Genomic DNA, 20,382 nt, shown 5'->3' on the forward strand with positions numbered 1-20,382 from the left:
CTCTCACCGTGAAAGGATAAATACATATTGGGTACCCATACTCTTAAGGATGTCTTCCCCAGCATGCACATGTGCGCAGAACAAACTTGACTCTTATTAAAAGGGAGGGCTTTGGGGAGAGCTTATCAGTTAAGAAATGACCGAAGTTCAGTTCCCAGCACCTCCAGAAAGGTCATAACCAACTATAACTCCAGCTACAGAAAAACCTGAGGTCTCTGACCCCCATGGAACCTGAATGCATCTAAACATACTCATATAAACTGACACACACTTATATATATACAGAACCAAAATTAAGAAAAACAATCCTTTAAAAAGAAACAGGTTTAGAAAGGAAGGGGTAAAGGAGAAATGAGGAGGAGGCACGGAATTGGGAGGGGATGTGATAGGGAAGAGGGTTTGAAAAGAACTGGAAGGGGAAGGAGTTGGTATGATCAAAATATACCGTATTCATGCAAGAAATGCTCAGATATATTTATAACATTTGTGTTGTTAAAGGAGTGCTAATTTTTCCTTTGCCACTTAAACTGAGTGAGATCATTCTAATATAAGTTCAAACTAAACATAACTAAAGCAAAAGCACTTGAGCTTTGGATTATTATTATTTTCCCCTTCTTTTCATCATAACTATTACAAATTTGCAACCTGTACATAATGTTTGTTTCTTATCCAAAACTTTCAGAATTATTTGCCATTAACTCCCTTTATTTTTAAAAACACATAATTAACCTGTTTCACATGTTATTTTTAATGTCCTTTATCCAAAAATAAAACTAAAGGAGAAAACAGTACACATAAGAATTCTGAATTTAATGCAAGACCGTCCTAAAGAACTGTATTTCTGGTATCAGCAATGAGACTAGGACATCAATTACTAGATAATGTGTGTATTTTCCCAGGGTCTCACAAAATTAACATTAATCTTTAGACAGATTAGACTCTTCCTTTGAATGAACCAGATACTAACTTTCTTTAGATATCTGAAAGATGAGACAATTCAAATAAGAAAAAGTAAACATGATTGAATCCTCATTTCCACTGTTTCCCTTGTGAATTATGAACAGGATCCTAGCTCTTACCCTAGTAGCAGTTCAATTATACCTGCCTGGGAAACAGTTTTCTGGAGTATTATCTAGTGTATGAAACCCTAAAACCTAGTGAGAGTAGTTAGCTTGTGATCTAGTCAACAGACCATTCAGAGAATGATTCAGGCTGCTCAAGGATCAAGGAGTACGTGCTTCAAAGGGAGCTCATGAGACACATGGGAAAGTGGTAGCTCAGACTTACAGAGCATCACTTCTTGAGCCACCCTAGGTAGGCCAGCGGTTATGAAGACATAAAATCCAGACAGAGAGCTAAGGTCAGGGCTCACTGAAACAACGCTAGCATGAGTACAAAGCAATCTGGACAGCAGTGCCACCAGACGGAATGTCCACAAAATATCAAGTTCTAGGACACTCTCAAGGCAAGCTCACATATTTGGCTCAGTAAACATTATCTGAGGAAAAGATATGGAAATCAGGACCAAAAGACAGGACTGATTTCTCTGAGTTGCTAGGGCAGTGGTTCTCAGCCTTCCCAATGATGTGCCCCTTTAATACAGTTCCTCATGTTGTGGGGACTCCCAACCATAACATTATTTTTACTACTACTTTGTAACTGTAATTTTGCTACTGTTATGAATCGTAATGTAAATATATGTATTTTCCGTTAGTCTTAGGCAACCCCTGTGATAAGGTTATTCCACCCCAAAGGGGTCACCTCGCACATGTTGAGAACCGTTGTGCTAGAGCAATAGTAAAGAAGAGAAACAAAACCAAATCTTAGACATCTAGGCACAAAGTTCCCTTTACAGAGAGAAGCTTGTCAACAGAACTGGAATTTTACTGCAAGCAGATGTCAAACTGAATGTACTGTTAAGATGAAACAAATATTACAAAGTAATTGTAGGGGTGGCTCAGTTACTGGAAAAGTTTATAGTAGAAATGGGCACAGCAAAGGAGTAGGCTCCTACATCTTGTCTTAAAATAAAAATAAAAATGATAGCTATATTGCATACTGCTAAAGAGGAAGCAGAAATGCACACATTTCTTAGCACTCCTGTGTGACAAAATCAGTTCAACATCTGTTCTCCACATTTTTAGGGAATACACAAGGAAACCCATAAATGGAGAGCAAGCAGAAAGGGGAGTCTGAATACATGAAGGCTCATCATTTCCACTGCTTTTAAGGTGTACACTTCACATTTCACTTAATAACTATGGATTTAAAACTAAATTAAGACCTTCAAGACAGTCTTGGGAGACATGTATCCTTCAATGAAGCTTTGCATTTACACAGTCAGAAAGGGTTTCTAACAAGGACCCCACTCAGTCATCATACCTCTAGTCTTTCAGCAATGTCCCCTTTCTGTTAACAGCTTTCAAATATCAACTCTATGGAGCTTTAATGGAGAAACAATAAAAACAACAAAACATGCTCATGCTCACCATTCCAACCAGTATGGGTGACTACAACCTTGATACGGAATGCCTGACATGCGACACAAGGAGGTGGCCACAAGCCACCCGGAAAGCACATTTAAGCAAGAGAACAGGCAGCATGCATGAGCCCAGAAGCATCAGGTGCCTGAGCCCCAACAGCACAGGGTGGGTGATAGGACAACACAGTGGCCTTAGAGGAAACACGAACCTAGAGGCTACAGTCCTTTAATGCCTCCAACCAAAAGTATTAAGTGCAGGAAGATACGCTGCAGGCTACCAAAAGAGAAACATAAATACCAACCCAGCCACAAAACCTTTGACCTATAATCTGTCCAGCATGCAAATAAGCTAGGGCAAGGTTGGCACAGAACTTGTGGGAGTAGTCAACTAATGTGTGATTTGACATTTGACTCTGTGGGATCGAACCCTTCCACAACACTGCTATGGTAAACAGGAACCAGAGACTAGATAGCACAAAGATCTATGGTAAAACCAAAATGGTCTTTTCAAAAAGGCATAAATAAAATGACTCCTAATGATATTCTGCTAAACTCATAGATCATTGCCTTATTTAGTATCATCAGAGAAGCTTCCTTCAGCAGCAAATGGAAATAGATGCAGATACCCACAGTCAGGTATTATGCAGAAAGTGGGGGGGGGTGACCTTGAAACACACAGTTCTAATTGAGATGGAATCCTTCTATTCAGAACTCAGGGAACCTCAAGGAAGAGGAGGCAGAAAGGATGTAAGAGCCAGAGGTGATGGAGGGCACCAGGAGAGCAAGGCCTGAATCATCTAAGCAAGGCCCTTATGAACTCAGAGACTGAAGCAGCAAGCACAGGGCCTACATGGGTCTCCACCAGGTCAACTGCATATATATTATAGTTTTTAGCTTAGTATTTTTATGGAACTCCAGAGTGTGAGAATGGGTGGGTGTCTCAATATTGTGCCTGCTCTTGGGACTCTTTTCCTCCTGTGGGTTGCTGTGTCTAACTTTAAAATGACGTTTTTTGCTTTATCTTATATTTTATTCTGCTATGTTTGGCTGTTATCTCTAGAAGCTGTTCTTTTCTAATGATAGTCAGAAAGGGAGTGGATCTGGAAGAGAGGAGAGGTGGGGAGGAAACTATCATCAGGATGTAATAGATAAGAATAAGAATCTATTCTCAATAAAAGGAAAGAAAAACAACAAAAGAATGAGCTACACATACAATATAGAACTGTTTATAATGATGCCAGGCATCTAGGAAAACAATAGAAGCAGATCTCAACTTAGAATCCAGCTACCACGGACAAAACAAGGAACATTTTGTAGGCAAAGCCAGAATGTGACCTATAAATGAAGACTGGAGCTTTCTAAAAGAGCTGCTAGGCCAGATGGGAGGACAAATGAGAACTACGAATGGGAATTAACAGAGCCTTAATTGAGTCCTTTCTCCATCTTTCTCTACTCCGTTTCCCAGTGTCCTCAGAATTAGGTGATTCTCAAAGTAAACTGTGAGTTTCCCTACAGTCAGGAAACAAGACTATGCTGAGACTCAGAGAGGGGCAGGGGCAGCACAGACTGATGCCACTCACACTTCTACTGTATGCATGCTAGAGTAAACTGATGGAAGTTAACACCATCTTCAAGTCTCATTACAAAAGACACAGCAAAAGGCCCAGTGGTGACCTCCCTGGTTATCTGTCACCTGTGTCATTAAGGAGCTTCCTTGGCATAGGAAATGTACATCAGAATCAAGGTTTGGTGGCAAACTGGTCTAGGTACACCTCTGGCACAGAGTCTGTGAAGTAGCACATAAGAGATTTTGAAGACTGCCAGTTGCTTAAGCAACAAGCTAAAAAAGAAACAAGCAAACATATTTTAAAAGTTGGGTCTCTTGGGACTAGGTCTGTAGCTCAGTGGTAGAATGCTTGCCTGGCCTTTGGAAAGTCCTGGGTTTGACATCAATGAAAAATTGTAATAGTGTTCATTCTGGTAACTGAAATATCAAAAGAGTTATCCTAGGTAAGTCCATTGAGCTAAGTTTAAAAGGTATCTTCTGTCTGGTTTACTAAGTAACAGACAATAACATCACACTGTGGCAGCCACCTCCTCAGACATGACTGCTCCTACATGTTACTTGCTGAAATTCCATTTCACAGCTTTTATAAATCACATTCTCATCTGAACCATTAAAACCCCAAAAAGCCCCCTTAGTTCACCTACTGAAAAAGCATATATATGGTCCCTGCAAAAATTCTAAAAATCTAAGTATACTTGGACTGAGGCTGTTCTATATATATTTTCCAAACACTCAGTGTATATACACAGTCTTGTGTATAAAGACAACTTTCTGGAATCATCTCCAAGAGCTCTAGCTGACACTTAAAAGGGTTCCATGCAGATATTTAATAAAGCTGCACACAATGCTGTGATATTAGACTAAGATTTAAAACTAACTTCATTTGTAAGTTGTATGTCTTAACGATGTGCATTCAGAATGTACAAACAATTGCTCAAGCTCAATAAGAAGTCCAATTACAAAAATAGGCAAATTTTTAAATAGACTCTACAACTATTCACAATCATACACTAAAAGAATGGCACTTTACTGTATATAAATCATAACTCAATGAAAAAGGAAGCAAAAGGAAAAGAAAGTGGCAGTAATGTGTAAACAAGCACTGTTTTCATGACACTAGAGTCACCAACTACCCTGTGTATGTGTGTGTGTGTGTGTGTGTGTATGTGTGTGTGCGCGCACGCGCGCTCTTAAATGAAACAGAGCCAAAGGTAAGAGTTCTTATTGGCCATCTGCTTTTAAAAATTAGTATCTGAGCACTCCTTTATCCCAGCTTCTTAACTCAAATGTCTGAATAAATAATCTCCTGAATATAAATAAATACAGTCTCCTGAATATAAAACCAATTATCCTTTGTAGGTCTTAACATAGATCTAGGTGTCCTAATTATCTATTTATGAAGCAAGGACATCTTTAAGTGTGTCACCAATTAAAATCCTCCATGTAATGGAGGAGCCACTCACAATGGCTACCTTTCAAAGTGCTTTTGCTCATGAAGTAAGACTCATTTATCTGGAAAAAAATGAATATCAGAAGTAAGAAAAAGCCAGGAACTACGGTTTCCCTTGAGTTTACTTCCCTAAAAAGTTTCATTTTAGACAATTTATATCCTTAAACATTAACCTTTTCATGAAGACTGAGTATACAAGTAAAAGCAAGCACTTTTTTTTCAAGTAGAAAAACACTGAGGCACAAGTGTGACTTTAAATAATTTACACAATAATTTATTTGCTCAAACATGAGAGCTCAAAAAATGTTTACCTAGAAAAATAAACCCTATGAAACAACCTAGGAAGCATTATCCCCAAAATAACTACTCAGGAAAATCCCTGAAACAGTCTTGTTATTCAAAATTTTCATTCCACTGTTTTAGGCATGGTATCACCACATGAAGCACTTCAGAAGTTATACTTACCCACACAATTCAAAAGGAAAGGGAAGAAAGGAAGGATGAGAAGAGGACAGGAGAGGAGGGAAGACTTAACCAGCAGCAAATCCCACTAATAACCTCACTTGCTTAGTACTACTAGTCAATGCCCATCTCTGGTCCCGGATTTTCATAACAAAAGGGAATACTTTGGCAGCTTTTAGTGCTTTCTACTCTATCTTTTTAAAAGTGATAGTGAACTTGATGAACTTTTCTAAATGGCAATTATACTCTCCATACTGAAGGACTGTTGGGTGTGTGTGTGTGTGTGTGTGTGTGTGTGTGTGTTTTGTTTTTATTGTTTCTCTTTTACAACTTGTCAATTATGGGGGGAAAATGCACTTATTCATCCAAGAATCTATTACTTGCCTGTTTAGTGCAATAAAGTGACAGGCTTTTACCTCTTTAAGCAAGGGGTATTTTTAGAACACCTACATATGAATGTAAATTTGTACAAGTTTGTTTTGTTTCTGAGAAAGGTTCTCATTCTGTAGCTCAAAATTTCCTCAAATGTATAATCCCCTGCTTGTTGAGATTACAGGCATGGCACAGACAGTTAAATCTGAGGATTCTTTAGAACAACTTTCTGCTACTAAATTGCAGTCAAGTTCACAGCCATGTAGCTCAGGACACTTGTATTATGGAGCTACACTCACAGCTTACGTGGCAATGAGCAGATTATTTTTAAAAATCTGTATTTGGAAGCTAGAGATGGCTCAGAGGCTAAGAGTGCTGCTGGATGCTCTTCCAGTAGCCCCGTATTCACTTTCCAGAATCCACAAGGCAGCTCATAACTATCTGTAATGCTAGTTGCAGGGGTTCCAACGCCCCTTTCCGTGCTCCACAAGCACCAAGCACCTACATAGTACACATGTACATGCAGACTAAACATCCAAATACATAAAATAAGAAATAATATTATTTTAAAAATCTGTCCATACAGCTGCCAAATTGTGTCACAATGCTTTGCACTTAATAAAATAATGGTTTTAGTATAATTTTACTCCAGTATTATTTCCAAAGCCAGAATATAAAGCAAGAAATTTCTTCTTGTTGTGTGTCTCACATGTTTATACTGAACAAATTCTACTTACATGATACATATGGTATGTGATACAATTAAAAGGAACTGTGTTTTTTAAAGCCTATAGTCTGAAAAGGACTCTGAAACAGTTACATCTAAATCAGACAGGGAACATCTAAAATATGTGTACTCATTCAGTTACTTATTCATTCACTTGAATGTAGATGAGGAGAATACAGTGAATAAATAAAATGTTTTAAAGAGACTTAATCGGGGTCTCATTAAAGACAGCACAATCTGCTGTGGAACTTTGAAGAAAAGGAAAAGCAAACTTGCCCTGGGACCAGACAAATGCTGATACCACATCAGTTGCCCAGAGGGCAGGCATTAAGTGTTGGATCTCTTGAGCTACTGGGTAATTTACCATGCCAGACATTATTTTATCTTCCTCTTGAAGTTCTGAAGTTACACCATTAATTTAATTTACCCCACTGTGTCACCTGGGAGTCTTAGACTGACAATCAACCAGTACTTTCTAGGTCTAACTCTTTGTTTAGCTATTTCTAAAACTGCATTAAATTTCATCATATATTATAAAAAAGAACTGGCTTGCAAACAGAGCCTATACTCTAAAAAGTAAGTCACTCCTGGGTGTGCTGATTTTAGGTTTCAAGCATGCTGCCACTCACATGCACAAAATGGCGTGGAGAGTGCAGATTATTACGGACATGGCAAATGATGAGCCTTGCCATCTGAACAATGAGAACACAAAACAAGATTTGAAGAACCACTGACTGGAAAGCAAAAGAGAAGACTGACTTAGAAGATACATTTTCCACTACAAAAGTATATGGAGGTCCAAACACATTTTGATTAGGAAATAGAAGTATAGTGACTGACTTAACTCTTCTCACCTATATAAACTCAGATGTCTTTGTCTCCTAACTCTATGTTTTTGAGAGCATATGTACTTCCCAGCTGTGTGTGTGCAAAGGGTCTTCCCAGTTGTGTATATACAAAGGGTCTTCCCAGTGAAGCTCTGCCCTCCATAAAAACCATAGAGGTAAGCATTACATGTTAACCTAGGAAAGAACACTTGGAAATATTCCAGTACTGTGAAACCTGTTCTTGACACCTCAAAGATCAAAGTGTCCTACCCTCTCTCAAAGAAGGGCAGTGGGAAGGGGCCCAGTCTCTATTGGCTCCACCCATGATGTCAAATGTAACTGTACATTAATAAACCCACTAAGGTTTAAAATCAAAAGAAAAGTGGGAAACACAGAGATACTGATCTTTTTAATGAGATTCAAAAACCTGTGCCAAAATATTAAGCAAAGTGCTACTAAGTCCCTTTGACTTAGCTGAAAGTTTTGGGGCTACACAGTGTCAGAGCATGCTCTGCTCCATCATGGACACCTTCAAGTTCTCTTTAATTAGGGGGAAGATATCGTTAGGTGGTAACTAGGCCATAATTAAGAATTATATGGAAGAAAGATACTAGTTATTAGACTTGAATACTTCCCAGATCAAAATCTCCCCACTGTGGGGGTGCTCCTAGTAAATTCACCATGTCCTCTGTTGGGGACATCATGTCCTAAGAGCCAGAGAAGGCAGGTGCTCCCAAGGACAATGACCTCAACAGCTTCTGACCTCCTTCAGAATGAGCAAATGTTAAACTCTAATTTAACCAAGATGCCCGAAAGAGCATGTATCAGAGCAAGCAAACAGGACTGCCAAGGACATTATCCAGAATGAAAACCAATCGGAGTGTATTAAAACTCAGTGTTTGGGAATGGAAAACAGTATTAGATGGAGGGGGTGGAACTTCTGGAGAAATAAGAAACTAGGCCTGTCTCAGTAAGAAATCTGAAGACTTCAGGGTTTCAAAGCATACACAAACATTAAGAGCTTTCCAGGTCACCAGTAGAAGATGGAGGGCTCGGGTAGGCACAGCACCAGGGAGCTGAGGCTTTGTGTCAGGCTTTGTTTGAACTGCAAGTCTCATGCTCTCAACGCCCACAAACAATGAGATTGATACCAAGGGAACACTTGTTCCTCAGACATAAACCACATGTACACACATGTACACACACCCACACACATGTACACAAAACTCATATCCATAGCAACCTGCGGCCTCTAAGAGACCAGCTCTATGAAAGGTCTCATGGTAAGGAACCAATTTGTCTTCCCCAGAATTCAGGGCCTTAGTCTCGGTGAACTACAAACTGCAATAACCAAAGTCAAGGTAGGAACCTAAACGGTGGAGAAATACTAACACTAAAAGCTTAGTCTGAAGACACCATTCCCCCTTAGAAGCCAAGGAGTAGATCCTAACCTACTATGACGTAAAACCATTAACTACCAGCCACTGGGAGCCCTTTAACTCTGGGGCAGATGAAACCAAGCAGTCACTAACAGTCTTGGGATTTCTAGGTGAGCCTAAGCAAGACCAACTGAGTCACACTGAGTTAGCAATGAGACCTCAAGTCCCAAGCAAACAAAACTCTGTATTTTTCATTTCCATACTCCCAGTGTTAGTCACAGATTCCGGGTGAAACAAATGGGATTCACAACAAAGGCCCCCCGCAGAACTTCTGGCTTTCTGACAGCACTCCAACATTCCGGGTTTTGAAATGCTCAAGTCTGTAACTTCAGTGCTGCCTAAGGCTGGAGAGCCAAGGAGTCAGGTTAGGATGAGCCAGTCACCGGAAAAAAAAAAAAAAAAGAAAAGAAAAAAAAGCTAGGCCCGGGGGCATGTAATGAAGACTATTTGCGGTGTTAGGCCAGGCCAGGACGAGTCAATCTTATCTTCTGGACTTCGCTGTAGGGAGCCTTGAAAAACGAGGGTCACAAGATTCCCACCCCTTCCATTTTTGCCTCTACTAAAAGGGGGAGGGGGATGCTTACAGGGACTTGGGTCCATCCATTTAAGGCAATTGCAAGTCTACAACGTTAACCCTTTTGGAAGATGAGAAAGAGCCAGCCAGGAGAAGGAGGGAGAGGGGAGGAGGGAAAGAAGGAAGGAGGGAGGAAAGAGAGGAGAGAAAGGAGGAGAAGAAAAGAGCAGAAAGCGCCAGAGAGGGTCATGTTTCAAAACAAAGGCTCCACTCTGAACGCCCCCGGGCCCTGGCCAGCCGGGCTGGGCTGTGGTTTCTAGTCCACGGGACGGAACCAGGCCGCAGCCCGGGCCGAGCAACTTCCCGCAGCCGCTGGCGGGCCAGACCGGGTTGACCGCGCGCGTGGCCGGCCCCGCGCACCGCGCAGCCCCGCGAGCCCAGCCCGGCCCGGCCTACCTTCCTTCACGCCCGGCAGCTTGGACTGATCCACACTCACGTCGGCCATGGCGGCCGCTCGGCCTCGCGCGGGTGCACGGAGACCTCGGCGCACGCCCACCCCGCGGGCCGGCCGCAGCCACCCGCGCCCCGGCCGGGTCGACGGCGAATTCCCCCCCGGGCCGGAAATGCACCGGAGTCCAGTACGGAGGGAGAGAGGAGACAGAAAGGCAACGGCGGCGGAGGTGGCGGTGGCGGTGGCGGCGGCGGCGGCGGCGGCGGCGGGGGTGGGCGGGAGCTGCAGGGCTGCACCGCACTCAGAGCCGTGCGAGCCAGACCGCCTCCTCCTCGCTTTTGTGCCTGCCGCGCCCAGCCCCGGCCGGCCACAGATTTGTGTCCTGGAGGCCCGGCTGGTCCGAAAGCTGCACCTGCCAGGTGGACCTGACAGGTCCTGTCTGGGCGCCTCTCTGAGATTGAGACCTCTGGAAAATGCTGAGTGCCAAGCAGGCTTTCTTGTATCTAGGGTTTGAGCATGTATCCTGAAAAGGGGGAACAACACATTGAATTAAAGCACACAGAATTAATAAAATCTGGGCCCTCCTGGAAAAAGAGTGTTCACAACTAACCGGGAGAAGTGAGTCATAGTCATTCAGCAATAACCAACACACATGTCTACCAAATCTGATGTTCGGTATTGGGGTGGAGAGATTGTGGGAAACACTTGTATCTGGCTTCCCACTATTCCAACATGCCACACAAATTCTGACACTTGTGTTTCCCTCAAATAGGTAGACACTCTTTCCCATATGTACAGCATTCTCTTTTCTTTGGGAACCGTCTCTTCCTTCTAAGTGGAACATTCCTTTCCTAAACTTGTGTCATCACTGCTCTTATCTTTCAGTCCATTAGTCCACAAACCATGCATATTCATTAAAGAATGGGTGGGAGATCAAATCAGGTGGAGCAGAATGCTTCCCTAGGGTTGCTACATAAAGGGCAGGGTGGCAAATTAGTATTCTGTTTCCTGAGTGGGCGGTCACTCTCACTAGCAGAGAATGAAACTAAACTGAAGATAAGCAAAGATTAAAAAAAAAGAAGGAGGAAGAAAAGGCACTTTGTGGTGGAAACACTGTAGCAAAAACAGTTCCTCCTAGGAGCTTCGAGGTTTTCCCCCCAGGATTTCTGGACTCTGTAATCTTGCCCCAGCATCTTCTCAAAGTTCACTGGGTCACTGGCATGAGCTGGAGTTCTATTGCAGCTCAGAATTCTAGTGTGAGAGGTCAGGGGGAAGTGGTATGGTTTTAACTTGACATTAAAATTGGTTAGCAAAAAATAAGGTGAAAATTAGAGCAAAAATTAGATCAGAGGTTGACAAACTGCTGCCCACAGACCAAACCCATCCGGCTGAATGACTGTTTTATATTTGTTTACAATTTAAATGACTAAAAAATATCGAATCTTTCTCGAATTTTGCCTTTTAAGCCCAAAGTCTAAAGTACAATCAAAGCCTTTACAAGAAAAATGTGCATATCCCTGTAATGGAACACTTCTTAAACTAAGTGTGAAGAAGGAAATTCTAGCAAAGTAGGCTTGAGGGATATTTTTAATTGTCCTGCCACATATGGATCTGTTTTGAATTTTCTTTAGTTATAGAGAACATTTATAATAACAGTATTTCTTCTTTTCTTTCCTTCTACCTAAATTATTTCCACTTTTTTACCAAGCTCTACCTTGGGAGATGGACATCCATAGATGTATCCCCTGGGGGGGTGTCCTTGTTTGTGCTTTCTGTTGAGTTTGGCCAAAAGTAATAAAAAACCAGAAGGAAGAGAGAAACAGAAATGACAGAGTCTGTATTGCATCCTTCTTCTCATATGCTAAACAGAACCATGATGGGCTAGATGACAACTTGCAAAGACCCATCCTTTCCTCCACTGGTTTCCAGGGACCAGAGACAAGCATCTATACTCTGAGCCATCTCACATGCCCACACACATTCATTAAAAATTTTGCCAGTTAGGAGCAGAAAGTTGCTTTAGTTTTTAAGAGTAATGGTTGCTCTTGCAGAAGATCTGGATTAGGTTGCCAGCAGCTGCATGGGGGCTCTCAATTGTCTATAACTCAGTTTCAGGGGATCAAATGCCTCTTCTAGCTTCAACAAGCTCTAAGCATGCATGCACTGCCATACATGCACACATGCAGGTAAACACTAACACACAAAACAAAAATAAATCTTGAAAAGCACACCAGATAAGGCCCCATTTTTTCCTTGCTTTTGAAAATCATTAAGGTGTTTAATGATATCTTTGGAGAGTTTGTTGTACTTGTTCAAACTTTTTGACTTTAAAAATGAAGGTTTTACCCAGGTGGTGGTGGCGAACACAGATCTCTGTGAGCTCAAGGCCAGCCTGGTCTACAGAGCTAGTTCTAGAGCAGCTAGAGCTGTTACACAGAGAAACTATCTTGAAAAAATAAAATAAATAAATGCAAAGATTTTTCATTTGTTCTAATAGAGACAGGCTGTGGCTTAAGCAGTTAGAAGTTATAGCTTGATAGGCCTGAAGTATGATGGCTATAAGTAAATCTAATTGGTTCCATATTACTGAAACTTCATTTCCATTGTGATTATTTGCCTTCTTGAGTTCTAGGGAGTTCTGGCATTCATAAAGCCTCCTCACTCCTGTACCTATGGCTAAGATGAGGCCAAGAGAAACTAACAATGCAACAGCATCTGGCCTTCTAGTTTTGGCTGGAGATGAATGTAATTGTAAGACTATGTACTCTTATTAAGTGTAATTTTGGGGAGTATAGATGACAAGATTCATCTTTCAGTTCCATTGGCCATGCAGCAGATAGGCCTGGATGCCAGCATTGAGGCAGGGGGTAAGAAAAAAAACTAAGCTGTTTATGTGTTTAATGATGCATTAGAAAAGTGAATGTCATGGCTGCCCCAATATGAGGTTAAGGTGAGCCATAAAAGGGAAGAATAAGCAAGGATTTGAACCCAGTTAAGCAGTTTTGAGTAGACCAAAGCCTAGATTAATATAGAAAACATTTATAGCCATTCAATATGGAATCTGTTTAGTTTTGGATGAAATAAGCCCAACTAGTTATTAAAGAAGACAGAGAACAAAAATATAGAGCAAATTAAGGACTCTCATTGGGAGGGTAAAAGAGGGAACCCCATGGGTATGTCTTTCTAAATAATGATCAGAAAAGCTAGCAGCAAATATAAAGGGTTTTACCAACTAGGGAAAAGGACGGATAGCACAAGTGAGCCCATTGTGTAATGGGGAAATAGAAAAGGGGATTATTTCTTTGGTTTTGGACTTTTGTTTCATATTGTATTGATTTGGTTTGTCTTTGGAAGACCCCACTGAGGAGCAGGAAAGACTCAAGATAGGAGTTAGGTTTAGATTTATACAGTTAGTGTGTACCAGTTGCCTGGTGAGATAGGGGAGGATGAAGGATGGGAGGGTCCTCTGTGGTCTGGATTCATAAAAGGATTTAGGGGATGACCTTATGGGTTGAACCTAAGGATGAGCATGACAGGTTTAATCAGAGCCCGACAGCATCTTTTTTATAGCCTAAAGCTGGCATAGGTCTCTAGTGGTGACATTTCCATCCAATGCCCTGCAGTGCTTGGGTGGAATGGCTTCCCACTGTTGCTAGCTGCCTGGGTCCTGCCAACATCTCCTGTGAACAGTCTGTTAGTCATGCTCTTTTCAGTTAAATCATGTTGATTGTAACACGTTTCCTGACTAGAAGCTGACTAATTCGGTGAGGTATTCAAAAGACCATGACTTCACTTTCCTTTAAAACACCCGCATTTCTGGCCAAAAAAAAAAAAAAAGGAATACACAAAAAAAAAGTTAAAGTCTTTCCTATTCCGCAAAGAATCATCTACCTTTTAAGAGAGAAAGTAATGAAAAGGAACAACATTCCGCATCCAGTTTCTAGATTGAAAATTTGAAAACCCCCTGCATGGCTGGACTTGCCTTCAATGACTCATACCCACACTGTATCTGCCTCAAATTTGAACAATTCAAGCTCAGGGTTACAAGACCTTTAGCAGAGGACTAAAAGTAACATGAGGGAATAGCTCGTTTTTAAAAGAATTTAATAAAGAATGGATGTGTGATTAATTCCCATAACCATGTGTTTTGGTATCCTAAAATGTCAGTTTTGTAATTTAAATACTAGTCCTATAAGGAGTATAAATCACTGAGTTTGAGCAGATCCTAAAACATTTCTTCCAGGGCCAAGCAATGATGTGTATGCCATGCTAACACATAAAACTTTTACTTGTGAAGCAATGTTGGTACCATTAATTACTATTTTAAAAAAAGATGTGATACGTTTTCCACTTGAGGAAGGATAGGTTTTCAACTTGAAGAAGGTCAGCGGGGTTGGTGGCATATGCAATATCAGAGACAAGAACAGCCTGAGCTATCAGTACACATCTCATCAATAAAAAAGAGTAATTTTATATCAATAAAAAAATTACCTGTTGGAATATGTAGAGAAAATCATGAGAAGTCCACTTGGAAAACATGAGACTCCACAAATTGGAGCAACTAGAAATACACACACTCTGTGAGAGCAGAGGTTCATATCTGCTGTGCTAACCCTCCTCAGTAATACTTAGACTAGTGCTTCATGTATAATAAATGCTCAGTAACTATTTGTTAGAAATGAACAAAGTTATGTAATGCAGTATTAGTAAACCTCACATATAGAAAGGGGCAAACAGAAAACAACACAGACAAATGAATTAATGACTCTAGGCCTTGACAACACAGGAATGAGGGCTACACATCAAGGTATACAGAGCATAAAAAAGACTCATCTCTCCCCGGTGACAACCAGTTCTTCTTGCCTCATCAAGAGGAACTACCTGACAAATAAGGGAGCTGCTCCAAAATGAGGATGTAATTAGAAGGATATTCTGCCTACATCAAGGAAATCATGTGTCCTCCTCCCAACTCCCCAGACTCCATATCGGAGTATTATACAATAGACAGGTTAAATGACTGTCATAGTTTTCAAGTTTAGGAGCTAGACCTGCTATATTAAAAGGTATGAAATATATAGTGTCTCACAAAGCCTCTGCCTCTTGTCATGCAGGTGTCTGCCTTGTTCATGGGTTTCCATGAAACCTTTGTTCCATGTGTATGCAACCAATATGTCTATTCTAAGCCTACATTTCCTATTTTTATTCACAAGTATCAGTCATGTTAGGGGTGAGCCCATTCTTATGTTCTTTATTTTAAACCCATTTTCCGTAAAAGGTGTCTGTCTCCAAATACAGTCACATTCAGAAATATGTGGAGTTAGCCATTCAGCGTATCTCTTTGGGGAGATGTAACTCAGTATAAATGGATACTACCAAGATATCAAATGCAGCATTCTGCTCATGTTTGTTTCTGTCAGGCCTCAAAGAATTTTCACATAGACCTTCACATTGGAACAGGATAGAAAGATAGAGAATTGTGGGTGATAGCGTGGAAGGAAGGGGTGGGGCAGTTGCACCTTCATCTTGGGGTGTGATCTGCCTTTTCTGCTGAAAAAGATAGGAAAATGCAGATGCCAGTAGAAGATACCATGTTAATGACAATGAATAAACTGTGTTCATCTGTGGGACAGAGAGTCGTATAGCCTTGTGTTTCTAGAACTTTCCCCTTTCCTACATCAATAATAACACTCATAAACATCTCGCAGTTTTGTTTATAAGAGGAAATTCTTTAACTTTTAACTTTGCTGTAAACTATACTTCTGAAATACACACACACACACACACACACACACACATATATATATATAATATGTTATATATAATCTGATGGGTCTGGAGAGAAGGATAATAGAGAGTTGAGATCATGCACTGTTTTTACAGAATACCTATCTTCAGTTTGCAGCAACCATGCCAAGCAGATCAGAGCTATCTGTACCCAGTTCCAGGGAAAGATCATATGCCTTCTTTTGGCTTCTGCAGGCACCTGCTCTCACATATACATACCCACACAGAGACTCACATATACACATTTTAAAAAAGAAAATATTTTGCCATAAAAAAGTGAACAAAGTGTGAAGGGTTCTTAGCAGCCCTTAGAGATACAACTTTCGAGCCACCCAAATCCTTCCTGTACCATTGCAAAGGCACTACTTAAATTACAGCTCTCCTAGAAGAAGCCAATATTCATGCTTTTTTCCTGAATTCCTTTCTATTAACCCCTGTGCTTAAGATTTGTGTCATGAATGTCTTAATCTACAGCTCACCCTCAAATTCTTTTCTTCATCAAAGTCATGAGTCCTAGTTTGACCTAATTAGTGGTCTCAAAGGGGAAAGAGAACTCTTCCGGCTACTGTGGGGGGGGGTGGAGTGGAACTTTGCCTCTGTCCGTGCTGGTGACTGTACTGAATGGGGAGATCAGAAACTATAACCAGATTTCCATGTAGCACTGTTGCCCAATCCCTTTCAGTATAATTCATCAACCATTATCCATAAAATCCTCCTTGCATCCTGTTGAATTTCACCTTTTCCTTTTCTCCCTAAGGAGATTTTTACAGTCCCACAAGTTCCCTAAATTAGTAACTATGTGTTTTAAGTACCAACAATTCAGTGAGCTGAAAGTGCCTCTTTATCTTCTTTTCACCCATGGCCTATTATGGAATGTGTTCCATGGCTTGTTTTAAGTACTTCCAATTTCTTTGATGCTCACGCTCATCTCTCACTGTACCTCTCATGACAGTTAGCTGTAGTTCTGGGTAATTTCTTACTCCTCAAAACTTATAACCCTTTTCCACTGTCCTGTCATCCTGTGCCTCAGTGATGTCAGTGTCTTCACAGACAATATTTCTGGTAACCTAATCTCCTTATCTTTGACCTCCTTACTTCATATCTTAGTCAGTTCTCTGCAGCTAATAGCACAACATTACAAACTGGGTCAATTACAAAGTCAAGCAGTTTATTTTAATTACAATCTGATCCAAGATAAGATGGATGCATCTGATATTAACCTTTAGCTGACAGCCCCAAGGCAATGCAGAGCATCACATGGCAAGAGGTAAGATACATATGAAAGTGTGTATGTGCTCACACACACACACACACACACATGCTTATGTGTCTTTTTCTTCTAGTTCTTACACACTCAACACTATATAATCATAGCAACTTTATCCTGATGGCCTTATCAAAAGCTAATAACCTCCCAACTCTCCCCACTTTAGACATGTTAGCGGGGAAGTTGGATTCTTTCTACCATCTTAGTATCTCACAATGGCTTCCATTTGCCTGCAAATTTCAAGATTCCATTGGTTTTTTTTCTACTGAATAGTATTCCATTGTGTGTGTATTTTCTCTATCCACTCTTCAGTTCAGGGGCATCTAGGTTGCTTCCAGGTTCTGGCTATTACAAATAATGCTGCTATGAATGTAGTGGAACAGACATCCTTGTTATACGAATGTGCATCTTTTGGATATATGCCTAAGAGTGGAATTGCTGTGTCTTGTGGTAGACTGAGTCCCATTTTCCTGAGGAATCTCCATACTGATTTCCATAGTGGCTGTAAGAGTTGGCACTCCCACCAGCAGTGAAGTGTTCCCCTCTCTCTACATCTTCTCCAGCATAAACTGTCCTTGGAGTTTTTTTATTTTAGCCACTGTGACAGAAGTAAGATGGTATCTCAGAGTTGTTTTGATTTGCATTTCCCGGATGGCTAGGGATGTTGAGCACTTTCTCAAGTGTCTCTCAGCCATTTTAGTCTCCTCTATTGAGAATTCTCTATTTAGTTCTATACCCCATTTTTGATTGGATCCTTTCATTTATGGATTTTAGACATGACCCAGGGGAATGCCAGCATACAATCCCACTGCCAGAGAGTCTAGGAAACAGAACCTTCATCCAGCGACTGATGAAAGCAGAGGCAGATACCCACAGACAAACACTGAACTGAACTCCTGGAATCCAGTGTCAGAAAGAGAAAACTGATGGGCAAAGGAATTAAGAGTGGGCTCGTTTAACCCACAGAAACAGCTGACCTGAAAAAGGAGGAGATCTTGACTCCAGATTCTTGGCTGTGTGGAAAAGCATGGGACTGACCCAGACCCCCTGAATGTGGGTGTCAGTGAGGAGGCCTAGGTAATCTATGGGGCCTTGGGTAGTATTTATCCCTGGCATACAAATAGACTTTGAGTGCCCATGCCACAATATGGGAGGCTCTCTCAACTCTTGGGGGAGGGCCTAGGCCCTGCCCTGGATGAAATGACAGTTACTGGAGAGCCACCATTGAGTGCCTCACCCTCCTTGGGGATTGGACTGGAGATTGGGTGGGGGTCTGGGGGACCTGGTGGGGAGGAAGAGGGAGGAGGGGAGGAAGAGGGAGCTGGGATTGACATGTGAAACAAGATTGTTTCTAACCTAAATTAAAAAAAGAAACAAAAAAATCTCACAATGGAGATTAAACTACAACGTAACAGAGTTTGACAAGTGCAAATGTACCCGCACTTCCAATGATTTGCTCTACCCATATCTCAGTCAGACACTCCCAGAGCCAGTTTGCAGCATTGTTATTGAAACCATGATTCATCAGTCCCTCCTCTCTTACAAGGATCCCACCTCTGATTGTTCTACACACACCAGAGCCTGTCACCCCTTTGCCCTCCTATCTTGGAGTTTCTCCCACTTGACTTTCCTCAGGATTCTTCTTCAGTGCTTATTTATAATCTGCATCCCATTGTGATAATCGTCCCCTAACTGATTTTCTTCATCCATCTGCCAGCCTTTCTCAGATTTTCTTTCATGGCAATATCACAAACAAAATAATCTGATACCAATTATACGTATTTTCAAGGTAAATTAATTTCCTTTCCCAAGAGGCATCTTGCCCCACACTTCCAGTCTCCTTGGTGATTGATTTTGTTAGTCTCATAGGTTACTGAGAAAATAGAAGCACTGATAAAATGACTCCCACAGTTTACAGGTTGGGGGCTCCTGTAAAGGTCCCCAATCTCTATTGTTATCACAAAGTTCCACAAATTCATATGTGTACTAAAAATTATCTGAAGACTACGCAGGTAACAAATTTCTCCTAAAGCCAGTTGTAAATGTTTGTATGGACACTAGAGTTCAATTAATAAATAAAATTTTATTTGCAATTATTATCAAAATCATAAGATTTTTTTTGATTGTATACTTTTCACCAAACATTCTTTAAAAGTTGTGTGTGGAGGGAGATCTTAATTTTAAAATCTTTAAGTTAAAAACTGTTAGAACCTTTACAGCAATGAGCCACACATCCAGGGCTTCTGTGACAAAGAGGCCATTTACAATGAATGCTTTATACATAGTCTGAGAGTCTGAAACTAAGCTTGGTAAAATGAAAAGTGTCTAGAAATACAGCTGCCTGCTGGGAAACACCTAAAAACAAAATCTACTCCAAAAATCACACAATGTATTCTTACAAAGCATTGTTATAATCCCCAACATTGAACTAAAATTTATTACATGTGAAAAAGTAGACATAAAAGAAAAATACGAAAAGGAAAAAATGAAGCAACAAGTACAGAGACTGAGATAGCCCCAAATCTGGATTGGCAAAGGCATAAACAGATTATAACAAGCAAGTATTACATGTATATTATTGACCTAAAATGAAATAAATGGTTGTAGTGAGTTGTCAGTTGGAGAGCCCCAACATGAAAGTAAAAATACATAAAAATCCATGAAGAGACATTTAAAATGATTGTAGAAGTAAGCCTTATGATAATGAAAGCAAACACCTAGTGACATCAATGAAACTAAATTTCCATGATTGGCGTGATGAAGATTTACATAGGAGGAAAAAGCATATCACAGTTCTCTCTACTTGTACCAGGTTAAGTATAAAACCTGACAGATTTTATGAAAATTACAACACTGACACATATAGGTCATAAAGATAAATGAAAAGCTCTTGAACAAAATATTAGCAGATCAAATCAAGAAGTATGCAAACAGGGTAAAATACAAATAGCAATGGGCCTGGGTGTGATGGAACACACCTGTAATAGTAGTACTTGTGAGGAAGCTTATTAGGGAACTCTTACCAGTTTCCTACTGTTAT

At 40.7% G+C, this 20,382-nt stretch overlaps 1 protein-coding gene across 2 annotated transcripts in view; it reads right to left on the reverse strand.

The window, feature by feature from the left end:
* Ccdc50 (coiled-coil domain containing 50) overlaps nucleotides 1-10,554 on the reverse strand; it is a 61,779-nt gene extending 51,225 nt beyond the window's left edge. For both annotated transcript variants that reach the window (XM_005071591.4, XM_013114539.3), the window contains exon 1: nucleotides 10,297-10,554. In XM_005071591.4, coding sequence (XP_005071648.1) covers nucleotides 10,297-10,345 — 49 coding nt within the window. In that variant the 5' untranslated portion in view covers nucleotides 10,346-10,554. The remainder of the gene's footprint in view (nucleotides 1-10,296) is intronic.
* Between the last annotated feature and the right edge of the window lie 9,828 nt (nucleotides 10,555-20,382).

This window comes from Mesocricetus auratus, unplaced genomic scaffold (genome assembly GCF_017639785.1).
Source record: "Mesocricetus auratus isolate SY011 unplaced genomic scaffold, BCM_Maur_2.0 Super-Scaffold_100008, whole genome shotgun sequence".
NCBI classification, from domain to species: domain Eukaryota; kingdom Metazoa; phylum Chordata; class Mammalia; order Rodentia; family Cricetidae; genus Mesocricetus; species Mesocricetus auratus.